The sequence below is a fragment of the Agelaius tricolor genome, unplaced genomic scaffold (genome assembly GCF_023055355.1).
Source record: "Agelaius tricolor isolate 1412-34295 unplaced genomic scaffold, bAgeTri1.0.p SCAF_13, whole genome shotgun sequence".
Lineage (NCBI taxonomy): Eukaryota > Metazoa > Chordata > Aves > Passeriformes > Icteridae > Agelaius > Agelaius tricolor.
The window spans coordinates 10,816,221-10,829,216 of NW_027269273.1; the positions used below are offsets into that span (position 1 = coordinate 10,816,221).

Sequence of the window (12,996 nt, forward strand, 5' to 3'; positions counted from 1 at the left end):
TGGGAAGTGTTCTGGGAGCAGTAACTGGGTCCTGCTCCCAGCTAGACAGCGGGGCGGCAGTACTGGGAAGTGTTCTGGGACCAGAAATTGGGTCCTGCTCCCAGCTGGAAGGCGGGCTGGCGGTACTGGGAGGCGTTCTGCCGCGCTTCACGCTTGTGGAAAGCCACACCAAGGCACGTACTCTGGGAAATTTCCGGGGGACACGAAGAAGACCCACACCGGTGGCTCGCCCCATGATACACGCTCTGTGCTCCGAGGATTCGCCACGCCGGGTCAGCCGTGATTCCCGGATTTTGGCTGCCGTGAGGAGCAGCAGCAGCAGCGCCGCCGCCGCCCAGCGCTCGCTCCGCCGCTCCGGCAGGGGGCGCGCGGGCCGGCGGTCTCGCGAGAGCGCGCGGGGCCGGCGAGCGGGCGGGCGGACGGCGCGGGGCTGAGGGAGCGGCGCGCGGGCAGCGGTGAGGGGGCGGTGGGGCCGGCAGGGCGGGGGAGACATCCGGGGGGGAGCCGGGAGCCATCCCGTGAGGAATCCCGTAAGAAATCCCGTGAGGAATCCCGTAGGGCACCCGGTAAGGCGTCCCGTAAGGCACCCCGTGCTGCGCTGCGGGAAGTGCCCAGGCAGCCGGCCTGGGTCGGGCAGGTCGCTGGGGAAATGGACGCTCCGCGGCGCAGGGCTCGCACGGAGACGGGGTTTTGTACTGATCTCGCTCTCCGTGTGCCGGAGAGGTTGTGCCGCGAGCGCTCCTCAAGCCACGTTTCTAATTGCAAAGGCCAAGTCTTTTGTCAGCAGCTGCGCTTCTCAGAGGTTATATAAGCAGTAAATGTCTGGGTTAGCTATGGTCGGGGTTGTGCCGCATCGCGTTTGTTGAAAGTTTGTCAGACCTGTGTTGTTCGTTGCTGGTAAATGGTGTGAGCCGGAGCTTCCGGGGGTTTGCCGAGCATTCTGATAGCTTTAAACTCGGTGCTTATGGCTGGGATTAAAGAGAAAAGATGATAGAGGAACAAGGTTGCCTTCCTCCGAGACTTTCGATAAGGTGTGCAGTCAGGGGAGCGGAAAAAAGCCGGCAGCCACGTAAAAACCACTGTTCGTCCCGCTGTAAGTGCCTAACCTTGGATAGCTGGATGTGCAGAGAGCATAGCACTGCTGCCTTTGGGGCCAGATGCCTCAGGCACAACCGGGGGTTTGTCACTTGTTTTCTGTAAGGTTTTTAAGTGCAGTAGTCTGGAAGATGTGTTGTAATGTGCAATCTGCGTTAAGGTAAATGTATGTCTTCCCCACTCTGGGTATCTTCTTTGGTATTTTCAGTACTTATAGCATAGAGATATCAGGCCTTTGTATTCAGATACTTTGTGATTTCAGTTATATGCTTGTTGTGCATAAAATATATATTTATGATAGATGGAATAAAGTGGTGATCAGACTTCTTCACAGCTGCATTAGTGACATTGTTCAGAGCCCAGTTCTTATGAGATTGTCTCAGTACAGGTGCTTTGTGCACTGGCTGGGCTGTTTCAGAGCTAAAACAGGCAGAAAAAGTAGTCACAGTTGTTCAGGTCTGTGGCATAGACCATACACTGTGCAGATAGGTGAAAACTACCTAAATTTTAGAAAATGTGATTCCTGAAATTTCTGTTACTATTTCTTAAGGTGTTTATTTCACTTTTTCTCTTGCTTGAAACTGTTAAAGGTTATTTATTTGCTTCACATGGCTTGTGACTTAGAAAATAGGGTGTTATATACTTGTTTTGGAGTAAAATGATCTCCCTAGCAGGAGCTCCATGCAGATACTGGTACCTAATGCTGATGCTGCACTGTACAAAGTGCTTGCTATGCTTGGATGTAAATGGGAAGTTCCCCGACTCAGCTTGTGTACTTAGAGTACTTCACTCCCTGACCACAACCCCTGCCTATCTAATTTGGGAGAGCTTCTTAAGAGGAACTTCTGTTTTTTGGTGAGGTTAGATGGAAGTCCGTGGGGATTTCAGTTCAAACAAGCTAGCTGGTTTAAAGCCACATAAAGACAGGTCAGAGAGACCTTTGGAGCAGTCTTGTCCTGCCTAATGGAAGAAATCATTCCACGTTTATAAATAGAGCCTGTTCAATGGGAGGCTTCATTTCCTTCAGAAGCTTTTCCCCAACAAAGGCTCTGCACAGCCCTGTTTTTGAGGTGATTTTTCCACACCCATTTGAAATGAAAAACAATGTTCTTCCCAAGGGCAGCGGGGATGGTTGTGCTGAGAGTGAAAAGCTGGTAGAACCAGTTTCCTGCCAGCCTGTTGGCAGAAGAGGAAGGGCTGTCTCCTCCTCCTCTGCTCACCAGCAGCCACATACTTAATTAAAAGCTTAAAATTATTTTTGTCCAGCAGTTTCTGACCTATGGGAAGTAACATCCCAGGGGTGGAGTGCAGGCAGCCAGGAGGCTGCACAGAGCACCTGTGACCAGGAGTTGTAGCTGCAGGGTCTTGTGGTGACACCTCTCCAGCGAGCCAAAAGTCTTCTGTAAAAACTGGTAGTTATTTTACTATTAGGAACAATAATATAATCTTCCTTATCATTCAGGCAGTTCTTTTGGTTTCGTGGCTATGACATTTTCACTGCTTATATGCAGGCGAGGACACGTGTGGGGCCCAGCCCTGGGAGTATTCAAGGCCGGGCTGGATGGGACGCTGGGCACCCTGCTCTAGTGAGAGGTGTCCCTGCCTATGGCAGAGCATTGGAATGACATGATCTTCAAGGTCTTCCTACCGAGGCCGTTCTGTGTGCTTTCCTCAGCTGAGTGTGTGAAATTGTGGAAGCAAGAGTAGATGTGACAAGAATTGTGTATGTGTGTGTGTGATTTTGGTGCTTCCAGGAGCTAACTCGCATCCGAGCTGCTCAGTGTCAGGATTTCTGGCACGCTGCAGGCTCAGCGCTGGATGGGGACCCTCAGTGCTGGGCTGTGCGTGGCCAGGGACGGAGGCCGAGCTCGGCCGCTGGATCGGCTCGCAGCTCTTCAGCCCTTGCTGCTCCATCCGCGCTGGATGCCTCAGCGCTCGGGTCTGCTTTGTTGTTGCATGAAGAAGATACATTGCCACACTTACCAAGTTGCAAGAAATAGCGGTTTTGTTGCAAAACGTTGAGGTTACGCGGTTTCAACTGCTGGTTGGATGTTCCGGGGCGCTCGGTGCTGTGGCTGAGCGGAGCCAGGCCGGTGGTCGCGGCTCGGCTCGGCTCGGCTCGGCTCGGCTCGGCTCGGCGCCGGTGGTCGCGGCCCGCCCCGGGCCCGCCCCGCGCTGCCGACGTGCGGCTCGGCCGGGCGCGGTGGCCGGGGCGGGGCAAGGGCTGGGCCGCCCCGATAAGGCGAGGGGCCGCTCCAGGGCTTGGAGCGGATATTTGCAGGGTTGGGAGCATTCCGGGGAGCATTCCGGAGGCCGTGCCGGGGAATGGAGGCCGCGCTATAAACAGGACATTGCGGGTTGCTTCCTGAGCGCGGAAAGTAAGTGCGAGCTCAGCGGTGGGGGTGTGCATCCCGTGACGCACAGAGCGGGGGCTGCTGGGGACCCCCGTGTGCCTGGAAACCAATCGGTGGCACGGAAATGGCCAGAGCAGGTGACCGTGTGTTGTACCCGTGTGTCTCCTTGTGTTTTGTTACTGTTGAGCCGAATTGTGTGATCGCGGCTGTACCAGAGCATGTGACCTGAAAACCTCTTAAATTCTCAGTGCTATTTGGGAGTAACTGGGAAGCGAGGAAATAGGTGCTTGCCCCCACTTGGTTTTGTTAGAGGCTTGTGAAAATTGAAAAGAAGGGTGGATTGGCTCTCATGCTCAACATGTGAGTTTTACAGGCTTATTTGCGACAAAGCCTAAGAACAGCCATTTTAGCAGGAGCTGGCTGGCTGGAGGAAGGCAGCACTCATTCTCTCCATACATTCTGGAGTGAGTTTCTTGCAATCATTGAAAAAAGGAAAAGCAACAAACAGTAGTTTCAGAGATTATTAGAGAAGAGTGTGTAAGCTTCTTAAATTTAATTGTGCCACTACTAAGTTGCTGATACAGAATGTGATAAAGTAGGTTAACATAATTTTCACAAGAGTTGTTAAGTACATTATCTATTGTGTGAGCAAATATGGTAGTTTTATTTAGCCTTTCAGACCGACTCGTTATGTAAGAATATAAAAAATGAAATAATAACCAATATGATTTTTTAAATTTACTTTTGGGTATATGATAGTTGTTAAGGTACCTAATATCCCTGTTTTCTTGGCTGGGTGTTGCTGTCATCTCCTTGTTAGATTACATCTGAGGACCAGGGCTCCCACTTACACTGTTGGCTCCTACATTCTGTAGGGTGTCCATGAGAGTTGAAAAGCAAGATAAAGTCTAGGGAGTGTTATGAGAAAAAGCTTAGCTTACTTTATACTGAATGTTATAGAAGTGAACCTGTGAACAAGCTAGGGTGTGCAAATACTGGTGTTCACAGCACAGCATGGAGAATGATGTATTTTGGACTTCTGCACTGTCTGATTTGGTGCAAAATAACATAAATATTACATTTGAGTTCTCTTGTACTTGTGCTCTGCAGTTCCTGGAGAATGAGATGTTATGGTGAGCATGGGATCGAGTTGTGTGCAGGGTCTTGGGGTGGCTTCTGTGCCTAGTCTGTGTCTTGTGTCTGGAGGTGCTGCAGGGACAGGAGGCCCATGGTGCTGAGGGAACTAAGGGAGGTGCAGCCTCTGCTCCTGCCCCACCGTGAACATTGCTTTTTCTGTCACCTTCCACTTGCAAGCCACTCTTAGCCCTCTCCTGTGTGAAACACACACTTTTGGATCTTCCTGTAGAAGGACATTTGGGTTGCAGTTTATATGATCATGAGGCTTGGAAATTGCAGACTAAATAGCTGCTCAGGAAGCAAGCTCTTCGTTGTCTTGTTATATTCAAAACTACTTTCAGTTCCCTCCAGAGCTGTGGTAAAATTTGTGACATTTTAGATTGGCACATGTGTATGCTTTAAATCTGCTGGGAATTTCCATAGTTGTCATTGCTGAAGACTTGTTTAAATAGAATAAATACTATGAATGTTTAGTGCTTCAGGAATCTCATGAAACTGACAGGAGAATTCAAACTCTTTGGTAACAAAATAACCCACTGGTTAGGAAAAGTGCCTCCAGCGATCTTTCCCGTTTTTACTAAAAATCCATACTATCTTTCCCCTTACTTGCAGAATCCTTGCCAGTATCACTTCTGTAGAAGTTTTGTATTTGAGCCCCTTCTACTTGAGACTGTGCTGAAGCTAAGTTACCACAGCTGTGACCAGGACAAAATGGGTAGCTGTGAAAATTTTGGCCTTTGCAGCTTAGTAAAGAATGATCTTTGTAGCAATGTGTGGGTTTTCAGTTGGTGAAACTGTATTGGAATTTTCTCACTTATGGGAGCCAGCTTGTTGCCTGCAGAGGAAAGAAGGGTGACTGAAATATTTCCTGCCCCTGGTCAGGCCATTCTCCTCCAGCTCCAACATTGCTGCTGAACCTTCCCTGAATCAGCCCCTCAGCTCTGGAGTTTGCTGGCTAGGCATAAAAGCTGGAGGAAGGTGCCTGGCAGGGGAGGATTGCCTAAACTCCTGTGGCTGAAGCTGTTGTCAAATATCTGTTGGTTTTCCTGTGATTGTGCAAGTTCCGTGGGCCGAGGTGTTTGAGAGACCGTTGTTGCTCCTGGAGGAGAGCTTTATCTATGTTTAGAAAACTTGCATCTGTGTAGGGTCTTAGGGGCTTTTTTGTTCACCTTTATAGTGAAGTAGAACAGATGGTTCTTCATATGATGCCCTTCCTCTTCTGTTAAAGAGGAATAGAAACTATTAAGAAATCGTTTTGTCCATTGTGTTTTAGGAACACTTCAAGAATGAGTCCACCACAAGATAGAAATAGAAATTCCTGCAGCAGTGAGACTCTGGCAAAGTGCCTTCAAGCAAAGAAGGACTTGGAAACAGCTATATCTGGAATTGTCAAAGCTGAACAGCAGATTAAAGAAAACTGGCGTGAGGTAATTTTAAATTACTTCTTAAAGATCTTTTAATAACTAACATGATTTCAATTAAAGTTTTTATTATTCCAGAATATTTACTATTATCATGGTGGTCTGAAATTTTCCTAGCAATTTGCAAACATATTGATGTGTCATTTTGCCAATGCTCTTGATACAGGTATTCCTGTATACCTTTATCTTCTTTATCAATTCTGCAAGCTTAGGAATGCAAGCAGCATTTCCAAAAGCTGCTGATTGGAACATCAGAATAGAGGGAGATTACAAATAACATTATTCTTTACTACCTCTTTAAAGTAGCCTTGGAACTGTTACTGACCTGAGTCATGTGGTGCTGTGGATGACTGTGCTGAGTTTCTGAGAAATAAATCACTCCAAAAATACCACTTGCCACTGACAAACAGTAGTTTGCAGTCGGTGCAGCACATGTATGTGCGCTGTAGTTGACAGATGTAGAAGTGGTGTGTGTTTCCTGACAGGTCAAGGCCAAGATCCACAGCCACATCAGCCGGCAGCTGGAGTGCCTGCGCAGCCGTGAGGTGTGGCTCTTCGAGCAGGTGGATCTCATCCAGCAGCTCAAAGAGGAGGCCTTGCAGCAGCAGGCACAGCAGCTCTACTGGGTAAGGCTTGGTTCTCAGTCGCTGCACTGGCATTTTCAAGCAAACCTTTTTCTTGCAAGTATTGGCTCAGTTTTAATCCCGGGAGCTGAAACAATAACATGTGTTTTGTCTTCCATGCAGTACTTGGGACAGTTCAATTGCCTTATTCATCAGCTGGAACACTCCTACAGTAACGAACTGGCAAACCAGATTTCAGTTTGCCTGGAGAGGTAAATCTATTTTATGATGCAAGTTAACACAGTTGGGTTTATTATAACTTATTAATTTAATCTGATTTTTTATTCTATTAGAACTAACAGATCTCACTGTTCCTACATTTTTGATAGTTTCTAGAAATAAGAACAGCAGTCTGAGGTGATAAACCAGGGCTATAATGAGCAGGAGAGGTACTCATTTATGCAGATTATTTCAAATATTAGCTGTTGATGGCAGTTGAAGTAAGAAGGTGAAACTTGTGTTTTGCTGGCAATTTATTCTGTTCTTGATTTGTAGATAGCCATTCCTTTCTTGTACACTGTATCAGAAGTCTTTTGTTACCTAATTACTGCCAAGTAGCTTGAAAGCCTTTTTATGAAATAATGGGCTGACTTCCAAAACAGGACAGATGAAGAAGACTGTAATCTTTTTTCCTTTCTGTAACTATCACCTTTGTCTTTCAGACTGGAAAGTCTTACACTCAAACCTGAAGAGTCTTCCATCCTGAATTTTGAGGCTGACACATCTTACCTTCGCCAAGCTATTACCTCATTTGGTTCCATTAAAACGATGGTAGGCACCAGGACTTCCCTGGGTTGAAATACTTGCCTCAAAGATTTTTTTCAGTAGAGCAATATATTCCAAGTGATATTTTTGCTTTCAGTGACAGCTTGAATGGCTTCTGTGTGCGAGTCATAATTTTAGCTGTATAATAAATACACAGTGGTTTATTAATTACTGCATGTAGTTTTCACTGAGTTCAGTTATGTACATTTTATTTTAATGTATTTTGGCTGAGAGAATGACTACAGCATTCTTACTCTATTCCAGCAGATGAAAATTCATTACTGTTTTCTTTAGATAGCAATAGTTAAAACATAGTAGATGTTTTCTGTGATAAAAGTATTTTGGGATTCTTATGTAAGCAGCGTATTTCCTGTATTATTGGAGACAATTCTGTTAAAGGAAGCAGGCTCAAGGTGGTATTTTTATAGTAAATTTTTCTCCATTCTGTTTGTAAATGTTGAGAACATTGTTAGCCATAAAGCACTGAGCACTTGTAACTGTGCTTTACTTCTGCTTTATTGTAGAATTTGTTCTAGATACTGGATAAAATGGAGTTTTATATTAATTTTTACTTTTCTTTCAGCAAACCTCAGAAAGAGAAAATACTTCTCCCTGGTTCCCAGGGCAGAGCTGTGCCCTAATGAACTGTGAGCAGGTAAGATTGACCTGTGTGTGAGTGTTTAATTGCATTAGAGGAAAGAGGAGAACTCAAGCACGTTATGTGAGCTTGAGTAATGGCTTGTGTTTGTTTGTTAAGATGCTTGAGTAGCCAGTGACAGTGGCTATGGTGAGCAGAGTGATCTGATACTGGAGCTGCTCCAGGAGCAGAAGGGGAGAACAGAGTATGAAAGTGTGCGTGGGGTGTGGCTGACAGGATTTTTTAATTGACTGCTCCTTGATGTTGGAACTACCCAAATCCTGTGGGGTTTTTTGTAATTAGAGGGGACTGTTTTTCCTTTTGGTGCAGAAATCCTGCTGCCTGCCTGTGTTGGCGTTCAGCAGAGATGGGCCCAGCAGTCAGTCCTTCCCTAACCAAGGGCATTGTCTCTCGGCAGCAGTCGCAGTGTGGGGCAGTGAGCGCCTCGCTGGCTGGCTGGTTACTCGGAAGCAGGCCCGTGCCCGTGCGCCAGGCTCCCTACGTTCCCAGCACCAACCTTGAGGAATGGGTTACCCAGAAGTGTGTGTCAGAGCCCAGCCAGGTAAACCTTTTGTGTGCTAACCTAGTTTTGAACAGAGGGGAAAACACAGTACATGATTGCAAGCAGAACGTGGTGGGAATGAAACCTTCTGTAGTACTCTTCCTTCTGCCTCATGTTCACCTGATGCTTTGGCACTTACTAGCTGAATGCTCTGAGCTCTAACTATACAGTTACTGAACATGGCCTTTTAGTTTTAATGGATGTATTTCAATGTGTCTTTACTAGAATTTGAATTCTTCCAAAGTCTGCTATTTTGAGCAAGCCTGGGGAAATCTGAAGGATTTGGAGAACTGGCTCCTGCACAATCAGCAGTGTGATCTTGCTGGGAAGACAAATTCTCCTGATCGCAAGGATTCCACCGCTACTCTTAACTCATCCTTTTCCACTATTGAAAAAGTGGAGGAATTAGAATCCCTTGGACAAGAAGAGATGGACCTTTCTGACTGGCTGCTTACTCCTGACACAGAAAATGGAAGTATTGCTTCAGATGAGAAATGGAAGAATGAATTTAAACCTTTTAGGGAAGAATGCAATTTGAATGATTGGCTCCTCAAAGCTGAAACATGTACCAGTTGTCCTGGCAGCCAGAGCAAAAGTGTGGAAATTGAGAACCTGGGAAATCTCAAGTGCCTGAATGAGCATCTTGATGGAAAGAAATCACCCACAACATCTGCTGTAAATGCTTGGCTTCTTCAGCATCCTCAGGCCCCCTTTAAAGTGGAAGATGTGTGCAAAGCAAATGATCTCTGTGCCAGCTTTTCAGAATGTGTGTGTGATGAAAACTGTGGAAAAGAGGCTCTTTGCAAATGGCTTCTGAAGAAAGATGGGAAGGACAAAAATGGAGTTCCAGTCAGCCAGAGAGATGTACCAGACCCTCAGCATGAGAAGACCAAGTTTGCTGCCAGTTCCTGGCTTAGCCCCGCCCAGAAGCTCCCAGGGGAAGCCATGAGTGCAGAGAAAGCAGATTATTCAGCAGAGGTTGCAGAACCCTGGAAAGCATTGCTCGAGAGGCCTCTGACAAGCTGGCTGGCCAAGGCTGAGCACAAAGCAGAAAGCACAGAAGAAAAGGAGAGTCGGGAAAAAGCAGACAAGAGTTTCAAGAGTCCTTTCCTAGACCTCTTGGCTCCATTCCACCTCCCCTTAAATGTAAACAGTTGGGTGTTGGCTTCAAATGACCTAGAAAATGCAAACCTGCCTCCAGTGGAAGATAAATGGCTTCTGCGCAAGAAAGCACAAGTGAGCATTAGTTTTTGATACTTTTGTGTGTTTTGTGCCAGGTTTATTGCTTTACTGAATTTAATGACTTCATTCTCTTCCAAAGTCATAGCTCTTCTGGATAATACTGACTGAAAGTTTTTAGGTTTCTTGGCTCTTTCGATGTTTTCACTATTATTAGTTACTTAGCACTAAACAAGTTAATATGTTATACTAAATGAAGAAAGTATTAATCTCAAAGACTCAAAAGTCAGTTTTGGTTTTGACAAAATTTGAAGATACATCAGAATGTATTTATGTTTGGAGTTGGTAATTAAGGTGACTTCTCTTTCAGGACTTTGGCCTTCCTACAGTTTGTGACCTTTTTGCCTGCATGAAGCTCAGTGGAGATAACGAAAAATGGCTGTATCGGTCTCCTTTACAGGTAGGATACAGAATGTCTTAGAACAGCTGAGCCTAATCACAACTTGAGGGTACAGTACACAGACACTGGCAGCTAATGATCACCTTAAAGTCTTTAAATGTTATGTAGTAATTTCCTCCCCATACACCTTCTTAACAGCTTGGACCATTCCCCTTTGTTATTATTCCTCCTCTTCTGATCACAGGCCAGGGAGGGAATTACTTCTGTTCCTGTGTAAATCTCTCAACTGACTGACACTTGGTAACTCTGATTGTAACTAAGATATGGAATTAGTGTATCAATCTCCAGGCAGCTTCTTTCTTTCCTTAGTAATGTATTTACAGCTGACATCATGTCTTTCCTTTCTGATGATAACTCTTTGTCATTGTTTTTGAAATTAATGAAAATAGTCCTTAGCAGGAGTACTTCAAACCCTAAAGGGCAGGATCCTCAATTCTAGGAGGAATGTTAATATCACTTTTTTATTATCTTATAGTTGTGGTTTTTTTTTTTTTCCAAAGTTGTTGCTTTTTATCAAAGATAATAATAACCCTATTTTAAATTTGTTTAGATGTGAAGAACTGGATGTGTTGAAATCATCCCCTTCCTGCTATCAGTCGCACATCACATTGAGTGACTGCAGCCAGCTGAGTGCTTGTGTTTTGTGTTTGGCCATCTGCTTTCTCTTCTAAAATTATAACAAAAAGAAAGATTCCTTATCTAACAGAGTTCTGGTGCAGAAGATCCCTTTTTGTTGTCATTAATTCTGAAATGTAAACCCACTGACCATAAGCAATCTGATGCTTTAGAGGTGTTAGCAAATTTGTATCTGTTATGGGAATACAAGGATCTTTAATGGGTTGTCACTCCAAGTATGTTGAGGCCAGTGCAGGTATAAAGCAGAATCTTCCTGGTGCTGTGGAACATCCACCTTTGACAGTGACTTTACAAGTGCTGCTGTTCTTTCAGCTGCTACAACTGTCATGCGTTGGGTTCCAGCTTACTTAGGCTGTACTTGCAAGCAATTTGTTTATGGAGCAGTTGCTCACTTTGGAGGTTTCATTTGCATTTTGTGTTGGTGCATTTCCCAGCTAAATATGTGAAATCCAGACTTGGAAAAATACATGGATTTATGGGACCTAACATGTGACAGGAGAATTGGTAACTTAGTTTTAAATTAAAACTCTTCTTGTGAATTTTGAGCCTGTCAGAGAACAGGGTAGGGTGTTAATTTTCATGCACCAGTAGATCAGACCCTACTGTGTCCCCAGCATTCACAAACAATTTGAATGTCACTGAAAAAGCTGTAAAATGAAATGTGTGTTTCTGTTAGTTTTAGATAATTCATAATGAATTTTTATTGACTAAACCACTGGAAAGCAGGCATCTTAGCCACATAATATTTAAAGGTAATATTTGGGGAATTAGATGCCTTCAGCAGATTGATGGCCTGCTGTTTAATTGGGAAACACTAACTTGGCAAACTGTGGCTCCCACTGATGCAGTTTAAACGTATTTAATCTGTGGTTTCCATGTGATTATGTATGTGAAAGTGGGGTCCAGTAACTTGGATCTTCCTGAAGCTGTGGACACAATATGAGCAATACCTCTTCAGATATTTAGCCTTTTGAGCCTGTAGGAATGAGTGCAAAGACGTTCTGTGGAAATGTGGATCATGCCTGTCAGGCTCCATGGAAAAACTGTGAAGCTCCATAGCTTCTGGTGCAGCTTCTACTCACTTAACAAATTGCTCTTGATGACTATGAAAAATAGGTCCCCCTTCTCCCCATCCCTGCAGCCTGCCTGGGAATAAAAGTGATTTGAGTTCCTCACAACCCTGTAGAAAAGCAATTATTATTAAGATCCGACCTTGGTGTCACATTGCAGTGTGAACACATTCCTGTCTGATCAATCCTGTGCATTCATTTCAAAGTAAGTTTTTAGTCTGAGAAGGGGAGACTGCACATCTGAAACCAGACCCTGAAAGGGCTTAGCATCAGCAACACACTCGAGGCTTTTGTACTTTCATAGCCAGGGCTTTCTGCTGGAGGCAGAGAGGTGTTTTAGGAGTTCACTTTCCCCTTCACGTGTCCTTGTTGCTCCATGGGAAGACTGCACTGTGACTAACTCCAGTAACAGATGTGATCAGCAGCTGAACTTAATGAATGGGATTGACGTGCAGCCCACCTCTTCCAATTAATTCCATGTAGTCGTCATTGTGTGCTACTTTGTCAGTTCATTATGAGCCTTTAAAACTTGGGGGTATGTATTCCTTTACTCAACTGACTTGTCACTAATTGATATTTATGTGAAACATTGATTAGTCTTTTCCATTAAAAAATAATTGCAACCAAAGTGTGTATTATGTCTCATTTACAAGATGGTCAACAAAAACTGCTGTGGCACATGTCCAGCTTGCCTCTGGAAGCTGCTACAGTTGTGCTTCCATGCAGATGGGATTCACATGCTTTAGTTCATTCACCACTGCCTGGAGCTGCACTGAGCTCCAGAGCAGGGAAACTCAGGCAGCTGGCACACTCCTGCACACTCAGTGGGAAGCTCCTGTCAGGTTACTGCCTTGCAGTGTGACCCCCTGCACATGCAGCTGGTGTGTCTCAGTCACCTGGGCTTTGCTCAGCTGTTGGAAGAAACAGACTTGGACAAAATGACCCATTTGCTTCTTAGCACTCTTGAACACGTAATGAGGATTCCTGGATTTTAGTAGCATTTGGTCCTCTTCTCCCATGGCTGAAAAACATTGTGCAATTGGAAGTGAATACTTTC

General features: G+C 45.1%; 1 protein-coding gene across 7 annotated transcripts; it reads left to right on the top strand.

The window, feature by feature from the left end:
- Positions 1–329: 329 nt before the first annotated feature.
- Positions 330–12,567, top strand: NCOA4 (nuclear receptor coactivator 4). Of its 7 annotated transcripts, none has more exons than XM_071438723.1 (10): positions 330–455; positions 5,860–6,013; positions 6,493–6,633; positions 6,754–6,842; positions 7,293–7,401; positions 7,979–8,050; positions 8,451–8,594; positions 8,820–9,830; positions 10,144–10,233; positions 10,784–12,567. In XM_071438723.1, the coding sequence occupies exons 2-10, from the start codon at positions 5,873–5,875 to the stop codon at positions 10,787–10,789; spliced, it is 1,803 nt and encodes a 600-aa protein (XP_071294824.1). In that variant the 5' UTR covers positions 330–455; positions 5,860–5,872; the 3' UTR covers positions 10,790–12,567. The 7 variants fall into 7 exon arrangements, with proteins under 7 accessions (XP_071294824.1, XP_071294823.1, XP_071294827.1 ...); XM_071438722.1 differs by lacking the exon at positions 330–455 and adding an exon at positions 467–566; XM_071438726.1 differs by lacking the exon at positions 330–455 and adding an exon at positions 567–590.
- The last annotated feature ends 429 nt before the right edge of the window (positions 12,568–12,996 follow it).